Source organism: Dipodomys spectabilis, unplaced genomic scaffold (genome assembly GCF_019054845.1).
Source record: "Dipodomys spectabilis isolate Male_0828 unplaced genomic scaffold, ASM1905484v1 ptg000163l, whole genome shotgun sequence".
NCBI classification, from domain to species: Eukaryota; Metazoa; Chordata; class Mammalia; order Rodentia; family Heteromyidae; genus Dipodomys; species Dipodomys spectabilis.
In genome coordinates, this window is record NW_024870840.1 from 14,039,484 (window position 1) to 14,060,000 (window position 20,517).

Genomic DNA, 20,517 nt, shown 5'->3' on the forward strand with positions numbered 1-20,517 from the left:
GTTACCATGTTGATGGGCTGAAATTGGCCCAGCTGAGAGGGCAAACTGTGGAAACTGGAAAGTGCTATAACTTAGGGCCCCCATCCCCACCCCCAGAGCTAGAAGTTCCACATTTGCCAACACAACACTGGTTGGCACATCTTTTAACTCTTTCTTAGGTAGTGAAACCATTGTCTAAAAATGTCGATGACTTTTAGTAGTTATGCACTCATTTCTGTTGGCTATGCTGTCTATTTAGTTCAATCCCTACTCTACAAGTGTTCATTACCAATTATGGCCCACATTGTAGCACAAAGAAAGCCATGAGGAACCTTTGCTCTGGCTGCATGGGGAGGCAAGCATTCGTCACATCACCACACAGATCAGGATAAAATCACAGCTGTAACTTCTGCTGCCCCGAAGGGCTTCATGAAGGTATAGATCAGGGATCACTTCCTCAGTGAGCGGAAGCATCAGAGAGGCCTCAGCTAGAAGGGAGTGGGTGGGGAAGCATGTCCTGAGCTGATCAGTTCTGAGAATTTGCTGTCCTGTAGGCTGGTTTCAGTTGAAATTCTGCAGTAGGCCCCTAAAATCTATAGTTATAATAAACGCTCCAAGTGATTCTGATTTGTATGGTACTCTGTGTGTGTGTGTGTGTGTGTGTGTGTGTGTGTGTGTGTGTGTGCATTGGGCTTTTTTGCTCAAGGCTTTTTGTTGGTTAATTGGAGATGAAAGTCTATTTAACTTTCTTCCCAGGCTAGCTTGGAATTGCATTCCTCAGCTGTCAGCCTCCTGAGTATCTGGGATTACAGACTTGAGACACGGACACCCGGCTACATGGTCTGTGGAGCTTTTAAATATACTCAAGCAGAGAGCTCCCAAAAATACCTAGTGTTTATAAATGTGCCTGATTTATTAGGCATCCTGTTCTGGAAGGCCCCGTCTCTGTTAAGCTCTTAACTCCTCACTGTCTACCCCTCTCTTGGCCTTGTCTTCTCTACATCTGGACTTTGTTTCCCCAGCTGTGAAAGGAGGCCTGGGGCTATGTAATCTTGGTAGTCATGGCTCGAAGACTCTGAGAATGTGGTTTTCGTCTTCTCCACAGATGCACTTGCCGGAAAGGTTATGTGGGTGACGGCTTGTTGTGTTATGGAAATATCATGGAACGGCTCAGAGAATTAAACACTGAGCCCAGAGGAAAATGCCAAGGAAGTCTGACCTCTGTCATCTCTCTCCTAGGTATGAAGCAATGGATAGAGACTTCCTCCCCAGGGGCATCCATCTTTGGGGCCAAAGCGTCAGTAAGACCCAGGATGCAGAAGGGGATGGGCCAGGCCAATACCTTGGAGCTGGCGTTTTTTTAGGGAGATGCCATGCAGGTGGGAGGGAAGAGCGGACAGCTGCTCCCAACGAGACAGCTATTTTCTGAGAGGTCTACCAGGGTGAGAATTTGTAGGCAGAAAGCTGAGACTAGGGTCCTATGCCTCCCAAAGATCGACAGACCAGCAACAATAAGAGCTACTTATGTAATAGAGCCTTCACCTTTCCCTTGACATTATGGGTCAGTTCTTCGAGGGTGAGCAAAGATTGGCAGGTAGCACTGAGGATGGAATGACTAGGGCCCTGCTCTATGGAGGCATCGTTTGAATTTTGGAATGGTTTTGGTTGTGCAAACTATTGTCCTGATGCCACAAATTACCTAGGTCATATCCCAGGCTCCCTGGGGCAGGGTGAGAGTTTAAAATGCCCTCATTTTGCAAATCCTTGAGAATGAATAGTTAAAACCAATCATAGACTTAGACGAGACATCCATCAAACATGAATATGCCCAATTAACAAAATAAAACAAAACACACACAAAAAAACACCCCACAGATGACCAATTAACAGAAGCCCTACATCATCAGAATTTGTTAGTATTTACCAGTCACCAAAGATGACTTCTCAGAAAACACACACACAGGCATGATGGTGCATATCTATAATCCCAATTACTTGAGAGGTAGACACAGGTGGGTGACAAGTTCCAGGCCAGCCTGGCCAATGTTAACAAGACTTTATTTCAACAAAACATAAAAGGGGCCCAGGAACTGGCCCACGCGGTAGAGCACATACAGAAGGACTTGGGTTTACCAAAGAAGAGCAGAAGGAAGAAGAGGAAGAGGAGGAGGTACAGATGGAGGAGGATCTGCAAGCCTCTGCCATACATTCTTGGCATAATATTAATCTTTTATCTGTATACATATCTTGTTCTACAAGGAACCCAGTATTACTGGCACACCATGGGCCTGGGCCGTGATCTGTCATCTCCTCGCACCCTGATGGCCCAGCTTCCCTGGAGTGATGAACTAGACTAGTTTCATCATTTGCAAGACCAGTGGAAAATGTAAAGTCCTTCATTCAAGTAATAAACATTCCAATATGGCAAGAGGCGAGCATCAAGCCTAGGTGTGGAGCTCTTCTGAGCTGGTCTTAGATAGAACCCAGAGTTGTTGCTCACTGAAAGGATGACATCTCCAAAAGCCAGGCACAGGTCAGGGATTCTGGGGCTGTCAGAGGAACTTGCCATGGCTAACTAGCTCATTCTAGACTATCCCGGAAGCCAAGGCTGTAGCTGCAGAGAAACTCTTAGTGCCTCATATGGAACTTGTCAGGACCAAGGCCTCATGGTACTGAATCTCAGGGCTGTGCAAAGCAATTAGAACGAGTAAGGAAACAGTCACAGTGCTAGTACTGCCTTGATTTACTCCATGTGCTGCTGACCATTGGCGTTTCCTTCCTATGTGTGTTTCTATGCCTAAGATGAAGTATACGCCTGGCCTCTAAGTAGCCTGGGACCATTCACAGTGCTGCTACCATCAGACAGCGCCTTCAAAGCATCTGATGTGAGTATGTAAAATCACCTACATGCGTGGGCAAATGAAGAGAGCCTGAACAGGCTGAATCCTCTTCTTTTTATTCTTTTTTTTTTAATTGTAAAAATACCGTACAGAGGGGTTATAATTACATGGGCAAGGTAATGAGTACATTTCTTATCAAGCATTATTGCCTCCTCCTTTGTTTCCCCTTCCCATCCCTTCCCATCCTCCCCTGCCCCCCCCCCACCCAATCCTCCCCGCCCACCCCTACACACACCAAAGTTGTAAAGTTCGTTTTCAACATAAGGACTTGTAGATCTCATTGTTGCAATGGGTCCACCTGTATCCCTATTTAAATGATTTGTTTTTCCCCTTCCCCTCCACAAATTATACCGACATCAAATACAGTGAAAGCAGGGGTTATACTATGGGGAAGGGACATACAAAGCAACAAAGAAATAATCTTATAAATGTGTTAGAAACAATCACATGAAAGAAAAAAAACATATGAATACATATCTTAGGGTTCAGATAAGGGTCACCTTATCTGACCTTTTCTGCTTGACTCAGACATACACTAGATATTGCAAATAAGGGAAACCATGGGACCTATGTTTCTTTAGGCCTGGCTTACTTCACTTAATATAATTTTTCCAAGCCTTTCCATTTCCTAACAAATGGGGCATTGTCATTCTTTCTGATGGAGGCATATGAGTACATTTCTTTATTTATTTTTTGTCAATCATGGGGTCTGAACTTTAGGCCTGGGCGCTGTCCCTCAGCTCTTCAGCTCAATGATAGAGCTCTACCACTTGAACCCCAACGCCACTTCTGGCCTTTTCTTATGTGGTGCTGAGGAATCGAACCCATGCATGCAAGGCAAGCACTCTACCACTGAGCCACCTTCCCAGCCCATGAGTACATGTCTTATCAAGCATTATTGCCTCCTCCTTTGTTTCCCCTTACCATCCCTTCCCATGCTTCCCCCCTACCCACTCCCCCCCACACTCCCTGCCAAAGTTATAAAGTTCGTTTTTCGACATAACATCTTGTACATGTCATTGTTGCAATGGGCCCACCTGTATCCCTATTTAAGCTATTTCTCTCCTCTTCTATTTAAAGTTGGTTCTTACTTGAAATCCTAGCTACTTGGGTGGCTGAGATCTGAGGATCAATGTTCAAAGCCAAGCCTTAGCAGGAGAGTCGCAAGAGTCTTATCTCTAGTTAACCACCAAAGAGCCAAAAGTAGAGCTGTGGCTTCAGTGGCAGAACATTTGTCTGGAAAATACCAGACCCTAGGTTCCAACCTCAACCCTGCCCCCCCCCCCAAAAAAAAGTATAGATTTGGTCCATCAATCTACTTTATTTGTTCTTTTCATGAAATTTCAAACTATTTCATTCTAACACTCTTCCTCTATTCAAGTGTCAGGGTTTAGTCTAGGGCGGCGGCTCCCATGATAGGACACCAGGCAGGGCCTCCAGCCCTCACAATGCCACCATCTTTGAGGCCCACTCCACCCATGATTATACTCAGAAAATACCATCTGTATCAGAAAGAGGTCAAAGATAGCCCCTAGAGTACCCTGGCTTTGATGCATTATAAAACACATTTTCAAACCCCAGCCCTCTGTCCCTCTTTTCTTAGGTAAGAGCGCTCTTGATGGATAAAGAGGCTGCTAAGTACTTTGTGAAACTCCACATCATTGCTGGGCAGATGAGCACAGAGCAGATGAACCACACAGACACCTTCTACACCTTAACTGGGAAGTCTGGGGAGATCTTCAGTGCAGACAGGGTAAGCATTTCTCAGAATTGTACTCCTGGAGTTCTAGGCCAAAAGGGCCCAGCTCAGGCTTCCATGTGTCAGATTCCACCCCTCACCCCGGTATGCCAAATTAAGATACAAGAAGGATGAAGACAGAGAAAAACGTTCCTATAATGCACCAGCAAACCACAAGAAGAGGCAGAGCCATCTTCAGTGTCCAGTGTTCAATAGAGAAAGAATTGGGGCAGGGGTTAACAGTATGCAGGGTTACTGACCAGTCCTGCCAAAGGGATGGATGGTGTGGTGGTCAGAGGTGCTCAGAGGCTTGGTTTGGTTGATCATCATCTCTCGCTAGGGCCTGGTCATGATTTTACCAAGAAAGTCATGGTTGCCTGGGGAATACTGTAACTTCAATTGTTGTAACGGGATGTTATCTTTCTTGGCATCCCAGGTAGCTGCAAACTGGCTACTCACAGCAGACTGAGATAAAATTAAAAGAAGGATATCAAGCTTTGCTCCTGCTTTCCCTTGCAGACCCAAGTAGAGAGTCAAAGGTTTTTCCAGCCAGACCAGACTCTAGATGCACGTTACCCTCCCAGGACTAAGCCGTCTGTCAAGCCAGTGCCCAAAGCCTCCTTGACATTCATGTGTGGAATTGGTGATCTTTTCTTACTCCCTGTTGGTCAGACAAGTAGCAGAGAGTAATACCAATGCCATAGGGACGGGTATGCTGGTGCAAAAAGGGGGTTCCCGGTGTTTGATTTGGGTCGTGTTTATTTTGGTTACTGGAGCTGATCTAGGATCGCCAATGCCTTAGTGCTGTTTTCTTTTTGAAAAAAAATCTTGCCCTTTCCCTTTGCAAGACTGGAATTTCAAGGGACTCAACAACAAAATGTTGTATGTCTTTGGCCTGCACTACTTTATAGTGCCTAATAGCTGAGTTTGCTATATCACCAAGAGTCCTGTCGATGCTAACCACCAGGACAAGTAATCTATTTGTGCCCATGTAAGACTCAGAAGAGCCTGTAAGAAAGGTTCCACCAAGAATCTCCATTTTTCCTGTGGGACAGGGTAAGTGCCAGAGCCTAGAGTCCAATGTGAGTCTGTCTGACTCCAAAACCCACCACCTTAACCTTAACAGTCTGCTATATTGAGTATCTCACAATGGACAGTTAGACAGGTAGATGTTGGACAGATAGGCAGAAGATAGACGGGTGATAAGTAAATAAGTGGTAGATAGATGATAGATGATTGATTGATATAGTTAAAAAGTTAAATAATATAATCGATGATATATAAATCGTAGAGAGAGATAGATAGGCAGGCAGACAGACATACAGACAGACAGACAGACAGATAAATAGATAGATAGATAGATAGATAGATAGATAGATAGATAGATAGATAGATAGATAGATAGAGTGATGAAGTGATGTATCAATATCAGACCATGAAGATTTCTTCCTACACCCAGGACATGGTTCTTATTAGCTCATTTATTCATTGAACAAATATTTACTAAGTCTCCACTTGGAAGGGTTTCATGGAAAGGAAAAGGAATTAGTTTTTCCTTTAGCAAATACTTGTACCAAGTGTCTTTTCTGTGTAGTATACTAAAGCAAGCGAAGCATTAGGGCAAAGGGAACAGCTCTACCCAGCTGGAGTTTGCAGTTCATTGGAGGAGAGCACTTTAAAACCTTATCAGTGTTATATATCTGATAGTCACATAACTTTATCTCACTGACCTTAACAGAAACTATATGAAGAGAACCAAGAAGACACCTTCATGTTGGTTGGGTCACGTGACTTGCTCAGAATCTCACAAGCCATGAAGAGGGCAGCACCAAGGACTCTGGACTTCTGGCTTTTTGTCCACCAATGCTTGCTCCTTTCAGAACACTATACTAATACTTTATCTTTCTTTGATATTTTAGGATGGCCAACTTAGGCTTAAGCTCTATGGGGGCAAAAAGAAGGTACAAATTGTACAGGGGAACATCGTTGCTGCCAACGGGCTCATACACATCCTTGACCAAGCCATGGACAGCATACAGCCCACGTTTGAGAGCAACACCAAGGTGAGGCACTTCAGGGAAAAGTGACGCCCACCCGAATCTGCCTGCCTTGGCTGCATTCTGGAAGGAAGTGCTTGCCCTTCCTTCAGCCAGGAAGATCTCAAGCTAAGAGATAGAATTGCTATTTTTCAAATAAAGTTCTGAGTCTTTATGCAAAGGGCAATAAAGGCACACCCAGTAAGTAGAAAAAGCCTGGATAGGCCAGGCGCCAGTGGCTCACGCCTATAATCCTAGCTACTCAGGAGGCTGAGATCTGAGGACTGCGGTTCAAAGCCAGCCTGGGCACAAAAGTCTGTGAGACTCTTATCTCCAATAAACCACTCAGAAAACTGGAAGTGGTGCTGTGGCTCAACTGGTAGAGAGCTAGCCTTAAGCTAAAGAGCTGAAGGACAGTGCCCAGCCAAGAGTTCAAGTCCCACGACCAACAAAAAGAGAAAAAAGAAAAGAAAAGAAAAAATCCTGGATAAGTTTTAACCTCTTTTTATGGTACAAGCCTATAAAATTCCAGCTATGTAGGAAGTAGAGATGAGAGGATCATGCTTGTAGGCTTGTCTGGGGGGAAAAAAAAGTTAGTAAGACCCTACCTCAAAATTCAAGCTAGGTGTGGTGGTTCATGCCTCTAATTAAAATTATATAGAAGATGGAATAGGAGAATCACAACCCAAGGCCCATCCTGGGAAAAAAAGGTTGAGACATTACCTGAACAAGAAATAAGAAAGAACTGGGTATGTGGCTCAGGTGATAGAGTACTTGTCAACCCTGCCAATGATGTACACTTGAATATACCACACATCAGGTAAAAAAGACAGAGCCACAAGGTCTTGAGTTCAAACCCCGGTACAATCAATGGATAAAATAACATTTTTAGAATGTGTGGCAGATTGACCAGTTTCTTTTATATGCACATATAACACATAAGCTCTTTCCTAAATCCCTGTTTTCCTCAATGACTTTTTCTTTCATTTTTCCTAAATCATTTTATTTTAAACTAAATATCTCTTTTTCAGCAAACCATCATGATGATGTTACAACCAAAATACAGCAAGTTCGTGTCTTTGTTGGAGGTATGTACCCTTCCTGAATTTCTGAAGTAAAAAATGCTTCTTTAAGTTCTCTATAAAATTAGCAAGACTATATAAAGTCTAAGTACTTTCTGGAGAAATTCTTAAGTTTTTAGTTTGAGATTGATCAGGGCATAAAACTTTATTTCTTTATTATTATTAATGTACTTTATTGTTATTACAGAGGAAGTATAGAGGGATTACAATTACCTGAGTTAGGTAACGAGTACATTTCCTTTCACACAGTGACTTCTGTTCCTTATTCTCTCCTAGCCCCTCCCAGCTGTCTCCACCCATGAGTTGTGTAGCTCTCTTTCATCAGTGAGTTCCACTGCTGTACTTTTCCACTCTTTTTCCCCTCAAGTTCTGTACCCTCGCCTAAACTCTTCTAACGATATACACTTGAATACACCATACATAGAGTGAAGAAAGAATCATCAAAAGCTAAAAAAAAAAAAAGAGGTCTCTTATTTCCCTATCTTGGAGTTCGTTTCAGTGTGTATATTCCTTACATAAATATGAAGAGGCACTTAGGCATTGTACCTTTGTGTTTCTCTCCTAAAGGTATCCTCTTTTGGTTTTACTGTGTGTGAGTATCTAGGATCTTATATAAGTTATCATATCTCAGTGTATGTTAGATCTAATTTCCACATATCAGAGAGAACATATGTCTTTCATTTCTGATCTTGGCAACCTCACCTATTTGTTCTAGCTCCATCCATTTCCCTGCAAATGACATTATTGTATTCTTTCTGATGGCCGTGTCAAATTCCTTTGGGTATAGGTTCCACATTTTTGTATCTCCTCATCTATTGTGGGGCATCTGCGCTGTTTCCATATCTTGGCTATTGTGAATAGTGCAACAATGAATATGGATGTGCAGGTGTCTTTATCATATCCTGGCTCATGATGCCAAGGAGTGATATGGCTGGGTCATAGAGGAGGTCTATGTTTACTTTTTGAGGAATCTCCAGACTGCTGTTCAGAGTGGTTATTCTAGTTTACATTCCCACCAACCGTGCAGTAGGGTTCCTTTTCCCCCACATCCCCACCAACATTTGTTGCTGTTCAAATTCACTATGTTAGCCAATCTACCTGGGGTGAGATGGAATCTCAGAGTTGTTTTGATTTGCATTTCCTTTATGACCAGGGATGATGAGCATTTCCTCATATGTTTCTTTGCCATTCTTACGTCTTCTTCTGAGAAGTCTCTCCTTAGCTACCTTGCCCATGCAGTGATTGGTTTATCAGGTTTGGGTTTATCAGGTTAGTTTCTTGAGCTCCTTGTATATATTGGGTATTAGGCCTTTGTCTGATATATTGATGGCAAAGATCTTCTCCCAGTTTGTTGGCTGGCTTTCTAGTTTAGTAATTACATCCTTAGCTGTGCAGAAACTTTTCCTTTTGATGTAGTCCCACTTGTCAAGTCTCTCTCCTATCTGTTGTGCCTCTGGGACTCTATTCAAGAAGTTTCTACCTATAAGTTCTAATGTTTCTCCTAGTCACTCTTGCAGTAGTCTCAAGGTTTCAGGTCTGGTGTTGAAGTCTTTGATCCACCTTGAATTGATACTAGTGCATGGTAACAAACAGGGATTCACTTTTAGTTTTCTGCATATGGATGCTCAGTTGTCCCAACACCAATTAGTAAAGAGGATATTTTTTCCCCACTGTATGTCTTTGACTCCCTTATCAAATGTCGGATGACTGTATGTATGTGGTTTTATTTCTGGGTCTTCTAATCTGTTCCATTAATCTTCTGGTCTATTTTGTGCCAATACTAAGCTGGTTTTGTTATTATAGCTCTGTAGTAGAGTTTGAGGTCTGATATTGTGATACCACCCACATTGCTTTTTTTTGCCTAGAATTGCTTTGGTTATTCTAGGTCTTTTGTTGTTCCACATGAATTTTTGGATTGTTTTATCTAATTCAGTAAAGGATGTCATTGGGATTTTTATGGGGATTGCATTGAATTTGTATATCGTTTTTGGCAAAATGGCCATTTTCATTATATTGATTCTACCTACATATGAACATTGATGGTTTTTCCATTTCCTGGTGTCCTTTGATTTCTTTCTTGGGATTTTTGTAGTTTTTTGCTATAAAGATCTTTTACATCTTTCGTTAGGTTAATTCCTTCATATTCTTTTTTTGAGACTATTGTTTGCATGATTTCCATTTCTGCTGTACACTGTTGGCATACTGCAAGGCTACTAGTTTTAGTGGGTTAATTTTATATCCTTCTATTTGCCAAAGTGGCTCATCAGCTCTAGAAGCATGGGGATGGAATTTGTGTGGGTCCTTTAGGTATAAGATCATGCCATCTGCCAATAGGGACAGTTTGATTTCTTTATTCCCTATGTGAATTATGTCCTTTTCCTGCCTTATTGCTCTGGCTAGGAATTCTAGAACTATACTGAAGAGGATTGGAGAGAGTGGACATCGTGGCCTTGTTCCTGATTTTAGGGAAAATGGTTTTAGTTTTACCCCATGGCCTTGTTCCTGATTTTAGGGGAAATGGTTTTAGTTTTTCCCCATTTAGTACGATGTTGGCTGTTAGTCTATCACATATAGCCTTTGTTATTTTATGGAATGTTCCCTCCACTCCTAGCTCCTCCAGAGCTTTTAACATGAATGGATTTTGTATTTTGTCAAAGGCTTTTTCTGCATCTATCAGCTGATCATGTGGTTCTTGTTCTTGGCTCTGTTAGCCTGTTGAATTATATTTATTGATTTGCATATATTAAACCAACTTTGCATCTGTGGGATGAAGTCTACTTGGCTATAAGGTATGATTTTTTTTAATCTTTTCTGGATTCTGTTCTACTTTATTGAGGAGCTTTGCATCTATTTTCACCAGAAAAATTGGTCTGTGGTTCTTTTTGTTGTTGTTGTTGTTGGATCTTTACCTGGTTTTGGGATGAGTGTGATATTGGCTTCCTAGAATAAGTTTGGAATTTCTCTCTGTGTTTCTATTTCATGGAAAAGCTTGAGGTATATTGTTGTACATTCATCATTAAAAGTCTTATAGAATTCAGTGGTGTTAGTTCATCTTTAAAAGTCTTTTAGAATTCAGTGGTGAATCCATCCAAGCCTGAGCCTTTCATTATTGGAAGACTTCTGATTTCTTCCTTAATCTCCTTGCATGTTACTGGCTTGTTTAACTGATTTTTATCTTCATGGGTCAGCTTAGGCAGTTTGCATGTCTCTAGAAATTTGTCCATTTCTGCCAGGTTTTCCTTCTTTGGGGGGGGGGGGCAGTAGATTTTGAAAGTAGTCCTTTATAATCATTTGGATTTTCTTTTTAAATTTTATTTTATTGTAAATATGCTGTACAGAGGGGTTACAGTTACATGAGTAAGGTAATGAGTACATTTCTTGTCAAACATTTGGATTTCTGAATGTTTATTGTAATTTCTCCTGTGGCAACTCTGATTTTGTTTGAGTGTCATCTCTTCTTTTCTTCATCAATCTTGCTAGTGGTCTAAAGAACCAGCTTTTTGTTTAATTGATTTTATGCATAGTTTTTCTTAGTTCCTATTTCGTTGATTTCTGCCCTAATCTTTGTTCTCTCTGTCTAGTAGTTTTAGATTTGATTTGTTCTTGGTTTTTTGTTTGTTTGTTTTGCTGTATCCCAGAGGTTCCATTGTGATTTGCTTTCATTTTCATTGAATTTTAAAACCTTTCTAATTTCTTCCTGAATTTCTTCTGTGACCCAGGTGTTATTCAGTAGTGCGCTATTCAATCTCCATGTGTTTGAGTGATTTCTACAACATGTTTTGTTGTTAAACTACTTTGATTCCACTGTAGTTAAACAGAATGCAAGGAGTTATGTCAATCCTCTTGTATTTGCTTAGGTTCTTTGTGTGTACTATGATATAATCTATTTTGGAGAATGTTTCATGGGCTGCTGAGAAGAATGTGAATTGGGTCATTGTTGGGTGGAATACCTTGTAGATACCTGTTAAGTCCATTTGGGTAATGGTGTCATTTAATTCAGAGGTTTCTTTGCTTATCTTTTGTTGGTTGACTTGTCCTTTGATGAGAGTGGAGTATTAAAATCTCCCACTATTATGGTATTGGGGTCTATCATGTTCTGTAAGTCCACAACTATATGTTTAACATATTTAGGTGCTCCATTGTTTGGTGCATAGTGACCACTGAGATTTTTTCTTCATGGATCATTCCCTTCATTTATATGTAATGACATTTCTTGTCTCTTTGTACATTTTAATGAAAAATCTATTTTATCAGATACCAATATGACTACTCCTGTCTTCTTGCAGGATGCATTTGCATGGAAGATCTTTTTCCATCCCTTCACTAAGAATTTGTTTTTATCATTGACTGTAAGATGGGTCTCTTGGAGGCAACATATGGATAGATCAGGTTTTTCTGCTGTCAGCCAGGGCTGCAGAGGACACAGGATCCAGTACCCCAGGATTGGTCCTGGTGTTCTTCCTCTGGAAGCAGATGGGTTGGGGTGGGTGGCTTCTTTGTCCTCTTCAAGCATGGTGTCCCATCTCAGGCAGGAGGGAGGGACCCAGGCCAAGCACTCTGGGTCACTGTCAAGTGCTGGTCTCTGGTGCAGAGTGGGGTCCTTGGCAGGGTACTCCAAATTCCTGACATTGGTTCTGGGCTGAGCAGCAGCGTTGTGAAAGTTTTCTGGCTCTGGATGCTGTGGTCTCACTGTTGATCTGTGTCACTGTCTGCGCTGGTTGGGGTCCCCACTCTCACGGGGCCACTCTCATGGCTTAGCCATCCTACAGACCCAGGATGGAGGGTAGGGGGAAGGCACTTTACAGTTTTCCATCCTTGTATACGTTAGGTATAAGTTCTTATTTGTTCTTGTGATTCTATATTTGTTTATATTTTTCTTGTTGTCAGTCTCTTGGGATAAAGTGCATGTCAGAACCCTAAATCTCTGATTTGAGAGAGCTAGGGTGATTCCTATTGCTTTGTTACCACCTGAACTTTAACTCTTAAATGCAGGAAGCCAATATGGGGCATTCCTTGGATGAGGACGGACCATACACCGTTTTTGTTCCAAGCAATGAAGCACTAGATAGCATGAAGGATGGTACTCTTGACTACCTCCTTTCTCCACAGGTATTGTGTCCTACTGGCTCTGATGACTCTGTTAGCATCAATGTTTCAATCTACCCCTATATTAGCTTTTGCTAAACTACAGTATTAAGTAGTACAAGTATCACCACTTACATTGCCACAACCAAGGCAGACATCACTAGTCAATTACAGTGACTTCGAACTCTTCATTAGAGTTCCAACTGGTCAATTACACTTGGTGTAGGAAATAACACCTATTTACAACTGCTGTCCCAAGTGGTTGGTTTGATTTGTTTGATGTCTTCTAATGTTTCTGAGTAGTAAACTCAGAAATTTAACTTCTTTACAACTCTAAAACCACCTAGAGAATATATCTAAATTAGGCAATGTAGGCCTAGGCTAAGTGCTCAACCATACTCCAGCTTTTCTTGATGAATGGGTCAATAGTAATTGTTACTTACATGGATGCTGGGAGGATTAAATGTACATGCTCTATATTTTTTAGAACAGACTCTGTCACAGAGTAAAGACTGTCTAAATGTTATTTGGAATTTTTATCATCCTGGGTTTTCCAGCCTATAACTAGGCTGGGGAAAATATATTTCTGAGTCATATATTTTTATAACTAAATATACAAAATCATTTAAAGGATTCTCATGAAAAGGCTAGTGTAGTGTTTTCTTCATTGACTAAAGAAGTATTTTGGTGTTTTTGCAGGGTTCTCGGAAACTTCTGGAACTCGTCAGATACCACATTATTCCATTTACCCAGGTTGGCCTCACGCGTCCTGATACTACTATTCTCTTGCTTTCAAGATATCAGTTCCTGGTCTTAAATTTCAAAATTTTGATGCCAGAGAAACTTGTGACTTTTTAAAAAAGCTGCAGCTCTGGGCAAGTAGCCATTAAATAATGACTTCCTTATCAAAATCTTCAAAGTCACAAAAAACTCCTGACATCAAAGCTCCCATTATTTCTTCCCTGAAGCGTAAAGACTGTTAGCCTCGGGACTCTGTGCATTGCTCCAAATTTCTCCCTTGCTGTCTTTTTTGCAGCTGGAAGTGGCCAACGTTGTTTCCACTCCCCACATCAGGAGCATGGCCAATCAGAACATCCAGTTTAACACAACCAGCAACGTAAGTGGAAGCCCACAATTGGGATCTGTAGACTTCTGCCTTTTTAATCTGACAACAACCCCCATCAGGTTACCCCGCCTCTACACTAATCTGCAGGCTTAACATCTCCTTAAATCCATCCATTAGGCAATCAACAATCAATAAAATGCTTCATGACAAATGACAAGGAGTACCCAGAAGGCTGTGAAAGCACCCAGCAGGAGTCTGAGAAGGGCTTCGCAAAGGTGGTGCAGCTCAGACAGGCTCTGCAATGAACTTAGAAGGGCTTCGCAAAGGTGGTGCAGCTCAGACAGGCTCTGCAATGAACTTGGCAGGAATGAATAGAAAAGAATTTTGAGAAGAAGGGAAAGCATGTACAAAGGCTCTGAAGTAGAGGGAACATGACATTCCTAAGAAACTCTGTTTGTGAATGAATGGATCTTCACTTGGCCATAGGAAGGTGGAACAATGTGCCCAAGGCACATGAGCTGTAGAGGTGAAATAGTTCCACCTCTATCCAACTCAGGCTGTGTAGGGACCTTTATTCAAGGACACACTGGTCTGATGTCAAGAATCCATTCAACAAATACAGTCACTTCCTGTTGGCCAAACCCCTCCAATAGCAACCTTCCTTCTGATGAAAACAAGTGATGTAAGAAGGCTTTTGAATGAGGGTGCTATATTTGTATAGAGATAGATATTTTTGTCTTTAGGTGGTCTTACAAAGGAGTTACAATACATTTTGACAAATGTCACTTTTTTCAACATTCTCACCCATTCCTCCCCTCCCCTCACTCTTCTTAATTTTGCAGGAGATCTATTGGATTCTTGAACACATTTCCCCCTCTTCTCTTCTTTCATCCCCGACTTTCCCCGTTACCTCAACCCACCTCTTTCAAGTAACCACTTCCTGGTGTTTTATTTTGCTGAACTTTGATTTTTGCCTTTCTATGGAACTACACCATTTGAGATCTTCCTTGAATTGACTGTATTTCAGTGCATACATTTGTCTACATTTGCATACCACCCAACCTACTACTTATGAGTTTGTAAGCTAAATCTTGCTTCCACATATAAGGAAAAACCCAGAGAGGTAGAAGGTGCTAATATTCGTACTGCGGGGGGACTGCCTGGCACCCTGCAGCACAGAAAAGAAGATACTATTCTTTCTTTCTAGGGACAGATTCTGGCAAATGAGGTGGCAATGGATGAAACTGAAATCACTGCCAAAAATGGCCGGATCTACACACTGACTGGAGTTCTCATTCCTCCCTCCATCATTCCAATTCTGCCCCATATATGCAATGAAACAAGGAGAGAAACTAAATTGGTAAGAAATGAAATTTTAAAAAAGTCCCCAGCTGGGCACTAGTAGCTCACACCTATAATCTTAGCAACTCAGGAGGCTGAGATCTAAGGATAATGGTTCAAAGACAGCCCAACCAGCAAAGTCCAGGAGATGTTAATCTCCAATAAATTACCCCCAAAAAAAGCTGGATATGGAGCTATGGCTTGAGTGGTATAACACTAGCCTTGAGCAAAAGAAGCTCGGGGACAGCACCCAGACAGACACTGAGTTCAAATCCCAAGACTGGCACCAAAACCAAAAAGGTTCCCAACAGACAATTTTCTTTTTTTTTTTTTTTAATTTTATTTTATTTTATTTGAGAGCATACTGTACAGAGGGTTTACAATTACATGGGCAGGATAATGCATACATTTCTTACCAAGCATTGCAGCCTCCTCCTTTGTTTACCCTTCACCACCCTTCCCAGCCTCCCCCCCACCCCCCACCCAATCCTTCCCCCCCCCACACCGACATTGTAAAGCTCATTTTTGACATGACATTTTGTACTTCTCATTGTTGCAACAGGTCCACCTAAATCCTTAAACGACTTGTTTGTCCCCATCTCCTCCACAAGTTATACTGACATCAAATATAGTGAAAGCGGGGGTTACACTGTGGGGAAGGGACATACAAAGCAACAAAGAAATAATCTTATAAATGTGTTAGAAACACATGCATGAAAGAAAAAAAAAACATTAAAATACATATTTAAGGGATCGTATTCCTAACATCACATTATCTGACCTTTTCCGCTTGACTCATACATATACTAGATATTGCATATAAGGGAAACCATGGGACCTATGTTTCTTTGGGCCTGGCTTACTTCACTTAATATAATTTTTTCCAAGCCTTTCCATTTCCTAACAAATGGGGCAATGTCATTCTTTCTGATGGAGGCATAGAATTCCATTGTGTATATATACCACATTTTCTTGATCCATTCATCTACTGAGGGGCATCTGGGTTGGTTACATATCTTAGCTATGGTAAATAATGCTGCAATAAACATAGTTGTGCTGGTAGCTTTAGTGTGGTCTTGTTTGTAAACATTTGGGTAAATGCCCAAAAGTGGGATTGCTGGGTCATAGGGGAGTTCTATGTGAAGTCTTTAGAGGAACCTCCATACTGCTTTCCAAAGTGGTTGAACAAGTTTACATTCCCACCAACAATGAAGTAAGGTTCCTTTCTGTCCACATCCCCTCCAGCATCTGTTGTTGTTAGAGTTCTTGATTTTTGCCGTTCTAACTGGAGTGAGGTGATATCTCAATGTTGTTTTGATTTGCATTTCTTTTATGGCTAGGGATGTTGAACATTTCTTCATGTGTCTATTGGCCATCCTTCTTTCTTCTTCAGAGAAGTTTCTCTTTAAGTCTTTCGCCCACTTATTTATTGGGCAGTTGTTTCTTTGAGGATTTGTTGTTGGGGGGGTTAATTTTTTGAGTTCCAAGTATATTTTAGATATGAGACCCTTGTCCCCAACAGACAATTTTCTTATCTTCTTATCTGCACACATACTTCTGAAAAAGCTGAGAAGGAGAGCCCCTGGTATTTGCCACCATGAAGGGGCTGTGGGCCCTAAGTCCCATAGAACCAACGGTAGACCATGGCCAAATTCATGCATTCCTCATGCTGCCATAACAAATGACCACACACTGGTTGTTTTAACACAACAGTCATTTATTCTCTTAAAGTCTGGAAGCTAGGAGTCTAAAACCAAGATGTCAGCAAAGCCATCTCCCCCCTCAAGGTCCTAGGCTCCTTTGAGTTTATTGTGGTTGTTTGAAGTTACGGTATTTCTGTGTTGCCCAGGCTGGTCCCAAACTCCTTCTGATCCTCCTCCTTCAGGATCTCAAGTAGGTGGAACTACAGGCATGAGTCACTGAGCCTGGCTAACTTCCACACTTCAGTCTCAGCAGCCCTTACATTTATCAGTCCACAGCTGTATTACTCCCATCTCCACCTCCACCTTCAGGTAGCCTTCTTCCCTATGTTTCTCTGTGTCACTTATCCCTTTATGTATAAGGATATTGGTCACTGGACTTAATTCAGTGTGGCTTTATCTTCGCCTAATTATTCACATCCAAAGAGATCCCATTTCCTAAGAAGGCCACATCCTGAGGGTTTGGGAGGAGGGACATACATTTTGTTCCGTTACTATTCAACCTACTACACGCTAGCTCTGGGCAGTCTCTCAACCTTTCTGCTCCTGGACCATTATTCGCTACAAGAAGGACTAAAAATTTCCTTACGGACAGATGCTCAAATCTAATGAATCAACCTGTCATGCTGTTGCTGTTCTTTCTCCAAATACCTCACTTTTTGTTTCTCTGTGAGCTTCTCCACCCTCTGCTGCTCTTTACTGTTTCCATAGCAACTTCTTTTGGCTCAGTCAGTGTTAATCAGATCACCCCCAAATTCCAATATCACTCGACATGCAGTCTTTTAATTTCCTGTGCAAACTGCAACCTCAAAACGGTGGCAATAATAGGTCTGACTCTTATCAGGACACTTCAATAACACATCAATGATTGTTCTCACGATATCTTTGGAACATGGACGCAGAATAAGGAGGATGGCCTCCTTTACTTTATCTTATCCTCTTTTTTAATTATATTTTATTATCTTTTAAGTAGTTGTACAAAGGTGTTACCATTCAATAGATCAATTTATAAATACAACGCATCTTGAGCAATGTCACCCTTTGTCATTCTCAGCTTCTCTCAACCCAACCCCTCCCTAAATTTGCTTAATGTCATAGGATATACATTGAATGTTATGACTGCATACTCCCCCTGCCTTTCTCTCTTCATTTGTCTACCCTTGTATTCCTTTTGTTGGCCTGTGAGTTCATTTTTCTAAGGAACTGTACCAGTTGAATTCCCCTCTGCAAAATACTCTACTTTGTTCAATACATTTATGTTTGTGCACTTGCATACAGTCCATAAGTGTTTGCTGGTACATTTATATATTAGTTATACTCCCATATATGAGAGAAAACATGTGTCCTTGGTCTCTCTGGGCCTGATTTCCTTCACTTAACATAAATTTTCCCAAATCCATCCATTTCTTTGCAAAGTGATGTAATACCATTCTTCCTAATGGATGAGTAAAACTCCATTAGGGCTGGAAATAGCGACCTAAACACTTGCACAAGATGGTGGTTGACTTCTTGGTTCTTTTTAAGCTACCAAGAAAGCCTGTTTCAATTAAATGGCATCTAGGTGATTTTGTCCCATTCTGACGACCCCCCTTCTCAAAAGAGATGGAAACGGGGTCACTTCTTAGCCAGACCTTGGAAACAATGTTTGCTGGGTTCATGCTTTAGAAATAAGCACTGGCAGGTGCATTTGCCTGACTTTGGTCAGGGTGAAGATCAGAACAGGCCAGAGAGTGGTCTTGCTTTCAACCCAGAGGCGCAACTATTAGGAAAATTGGTCCCTGAAGAAACGAGGAAGGAAGGAAAAAGGAGTCGATAATTTAACATGTCCTCCAGAGCTTCCCCATGCCAAGCAGCTACTGCTCAAGTTCAGATAGAGAAGTCTGGAGGATCAAGAGCAGAGTCTGAGTTACCTGAACCCAGTGACCAAGGGAAGAATGGAAGAAGTAGCACCCATCAGAAGCTAGGGGTGATGTCAAAGAAGAAAGGGAGCAGGGAGGATGTCCTTGACCTCACTCTCCTCTCCTGCCAGTCCCCGGCTGGCCTTCACTCTAGCCAAAGCCAAAGCAGCCCAAGGAACTGCTCCTCATGGCCTACTTGCTGAGGCCCAGAGCAAGATGGAAAAAGTCACAGTAGATCTGGAGAGGTTTGTTTTTTTTCCTGGTTTCAGGACTAATAAAGGAGATGTCAGTAGACTGGAAGGCAGAAGTTCAATGTTCAACCTTATTAGTGCCAAGCAACTAGGAGGTCCTGGAACTGGTAGACCATTGCAGGACCCACTCTGGGGCAGGTGCCTCCCTGTAGCCAGAGATTCGAAGGCTGAGCCCTTGACTAGGTTGGCTTTGTTCCAAAAGAAGGAAGCGAAGGGCTTGTTCTGAGCAGGTGCTGTACTGACTTGCTGTCTTTCCCTCTAGGGCACCTGTGTGAACTGTTACCTGATACATCGCAGCAAATGTCCGCCTGACTCCCAGATCTCAGTGAGTGCATAAGACAACTCCCAAGCAACTCTTTGATGTGGTTCCTTTAAAAGCTGTAAATGTGGGGCTGGGAAGGTGACTCAGTGGTAGAGTGTTTGCCTTGCATGCATGAGGCCCTGGGTTCGATTCCTCAGCACCACATAAGCAGAAAAAGCCAGAAGTGGTGCTATGGCTCAAGTGGTAGAGTGCCAGCCTTGAGGTGAAGAGCTGAGGGACAGTGTTCAGGCCCCATAATCTACAAAAAAAAAAAAAAAAACCGATGTAAATGTACCTGGTGTAATATAGGACTATAAAGGAGGATAGTTGGAAAGAGAAATCAGGGATCCATATTTGAATCCTAGCTCATTAGCCCTTGGTAAGTTGTTTAAGCTTTCTACCCTAATTCTCCTCACCTTTAATGAATAACAACAGCCAGGTGCTAGTTAGGATTACACCTGTAATCCTAACTACTCAGGAGGCTGAGATCTGAGAATTGTGGTTCAAAGTCAGCCCAGGCAGGAAAGTCCCTGAGACTCTTATGTCCAATTAACCACCAGAAAACTAGAAGTGACCCTGTGGCTCAAAGTAGTAGAGGGCTAGCCTTAAGCAAAAGAGCTCATGGACAGTGCCCAGGCCCAGAAGTCAAAACTAAAAAGACTAACAACAGTGATAGCATAAAGCCCAAGCGCTAAAATCAAACAGCCTCTCATAAAAGTTCCCCTCTACTTTGCCCACTAAAATAAAATCCAGTGTTTATATATATTTACTCTTCCACACATGATTTTGGATAAAAAAAAATAAAGAAATAAAGAAAGATACCCAGTTTAAATTAGACAGGAAGAATACTTTCCAGTGGTTTCTCAGGTTAGGCATGGCATCATGACTAGATTTATAATAATAATTTAATCCAGGAATTATATTCTTTAAGATATGACTTAATATGAGTCAGCACTATTGTCCCATTTCAAAGATGAGATAGTTGACACCAGCAGACACTGTGTGCTTTGCCTGCTTCCCAAAGTTAGTAGGCTAGAAGACTTATTCCCTGGACCTGATACTTGTTAGAAGTAGTTCTCAGTGGGGAGAAAGTTGTCTGATCTGTTTCCCTAATCTTTACCAAAAAAAAAAAAGAAGACC

The 20,517-nt window shown here is 41.7% G+C and overlaps 1 protein-coding gene across 1 annotated transcript in view; it reads left to right on the plus strand.

The window, feature by feature from the left end:
* The window catches only part of Stab2 (stabilin 2), a 139,701-nt gene that overhangs the window by 32,445 nt on the left and 86,739 nt on the right, over window positions 1-20,517 (plus strand). The window contains exons 10-19 of the mRNA XM_042693213.1: window positions 1,085-1,218; window positions 2,782-2,864; window positions 4,483-4,632; window positions 6,537-6,680; window positions 7,685-7,741; window positions 12,728-12,844; window positions 13,520-13,573; window positions 13,857-13,937; window positions 15,094-15,246; window positions 19,339-19,401. Coding sequence (XP_042549147.1) covers window positions 1,085-1,218; window positions 2,782-2,864; window positions 4,483-4,632; window positions 6,537-6,680; window positions 7,685-7,741; window positions 12,728-12,844; window positions 13,520-13,573; window positions 13,857-13,937; window positions 15,094-15,246; window positions 19,339-19,401 — 1,036 coding nt within the window. The remainder of the gene's footprint in view (window positions 1-1,084; window positions 1,219-2,781; window positions 2,865-4,482; window positions 4,633-6,536; window positions 6,681-7,684; window positions 7,742-12,727; window positions 12,845-13,519; window positions 13,574-13,856; window positions 13,938-15,093; window positions 15,247-19,338; window positions 19,402-20,517) is intronic.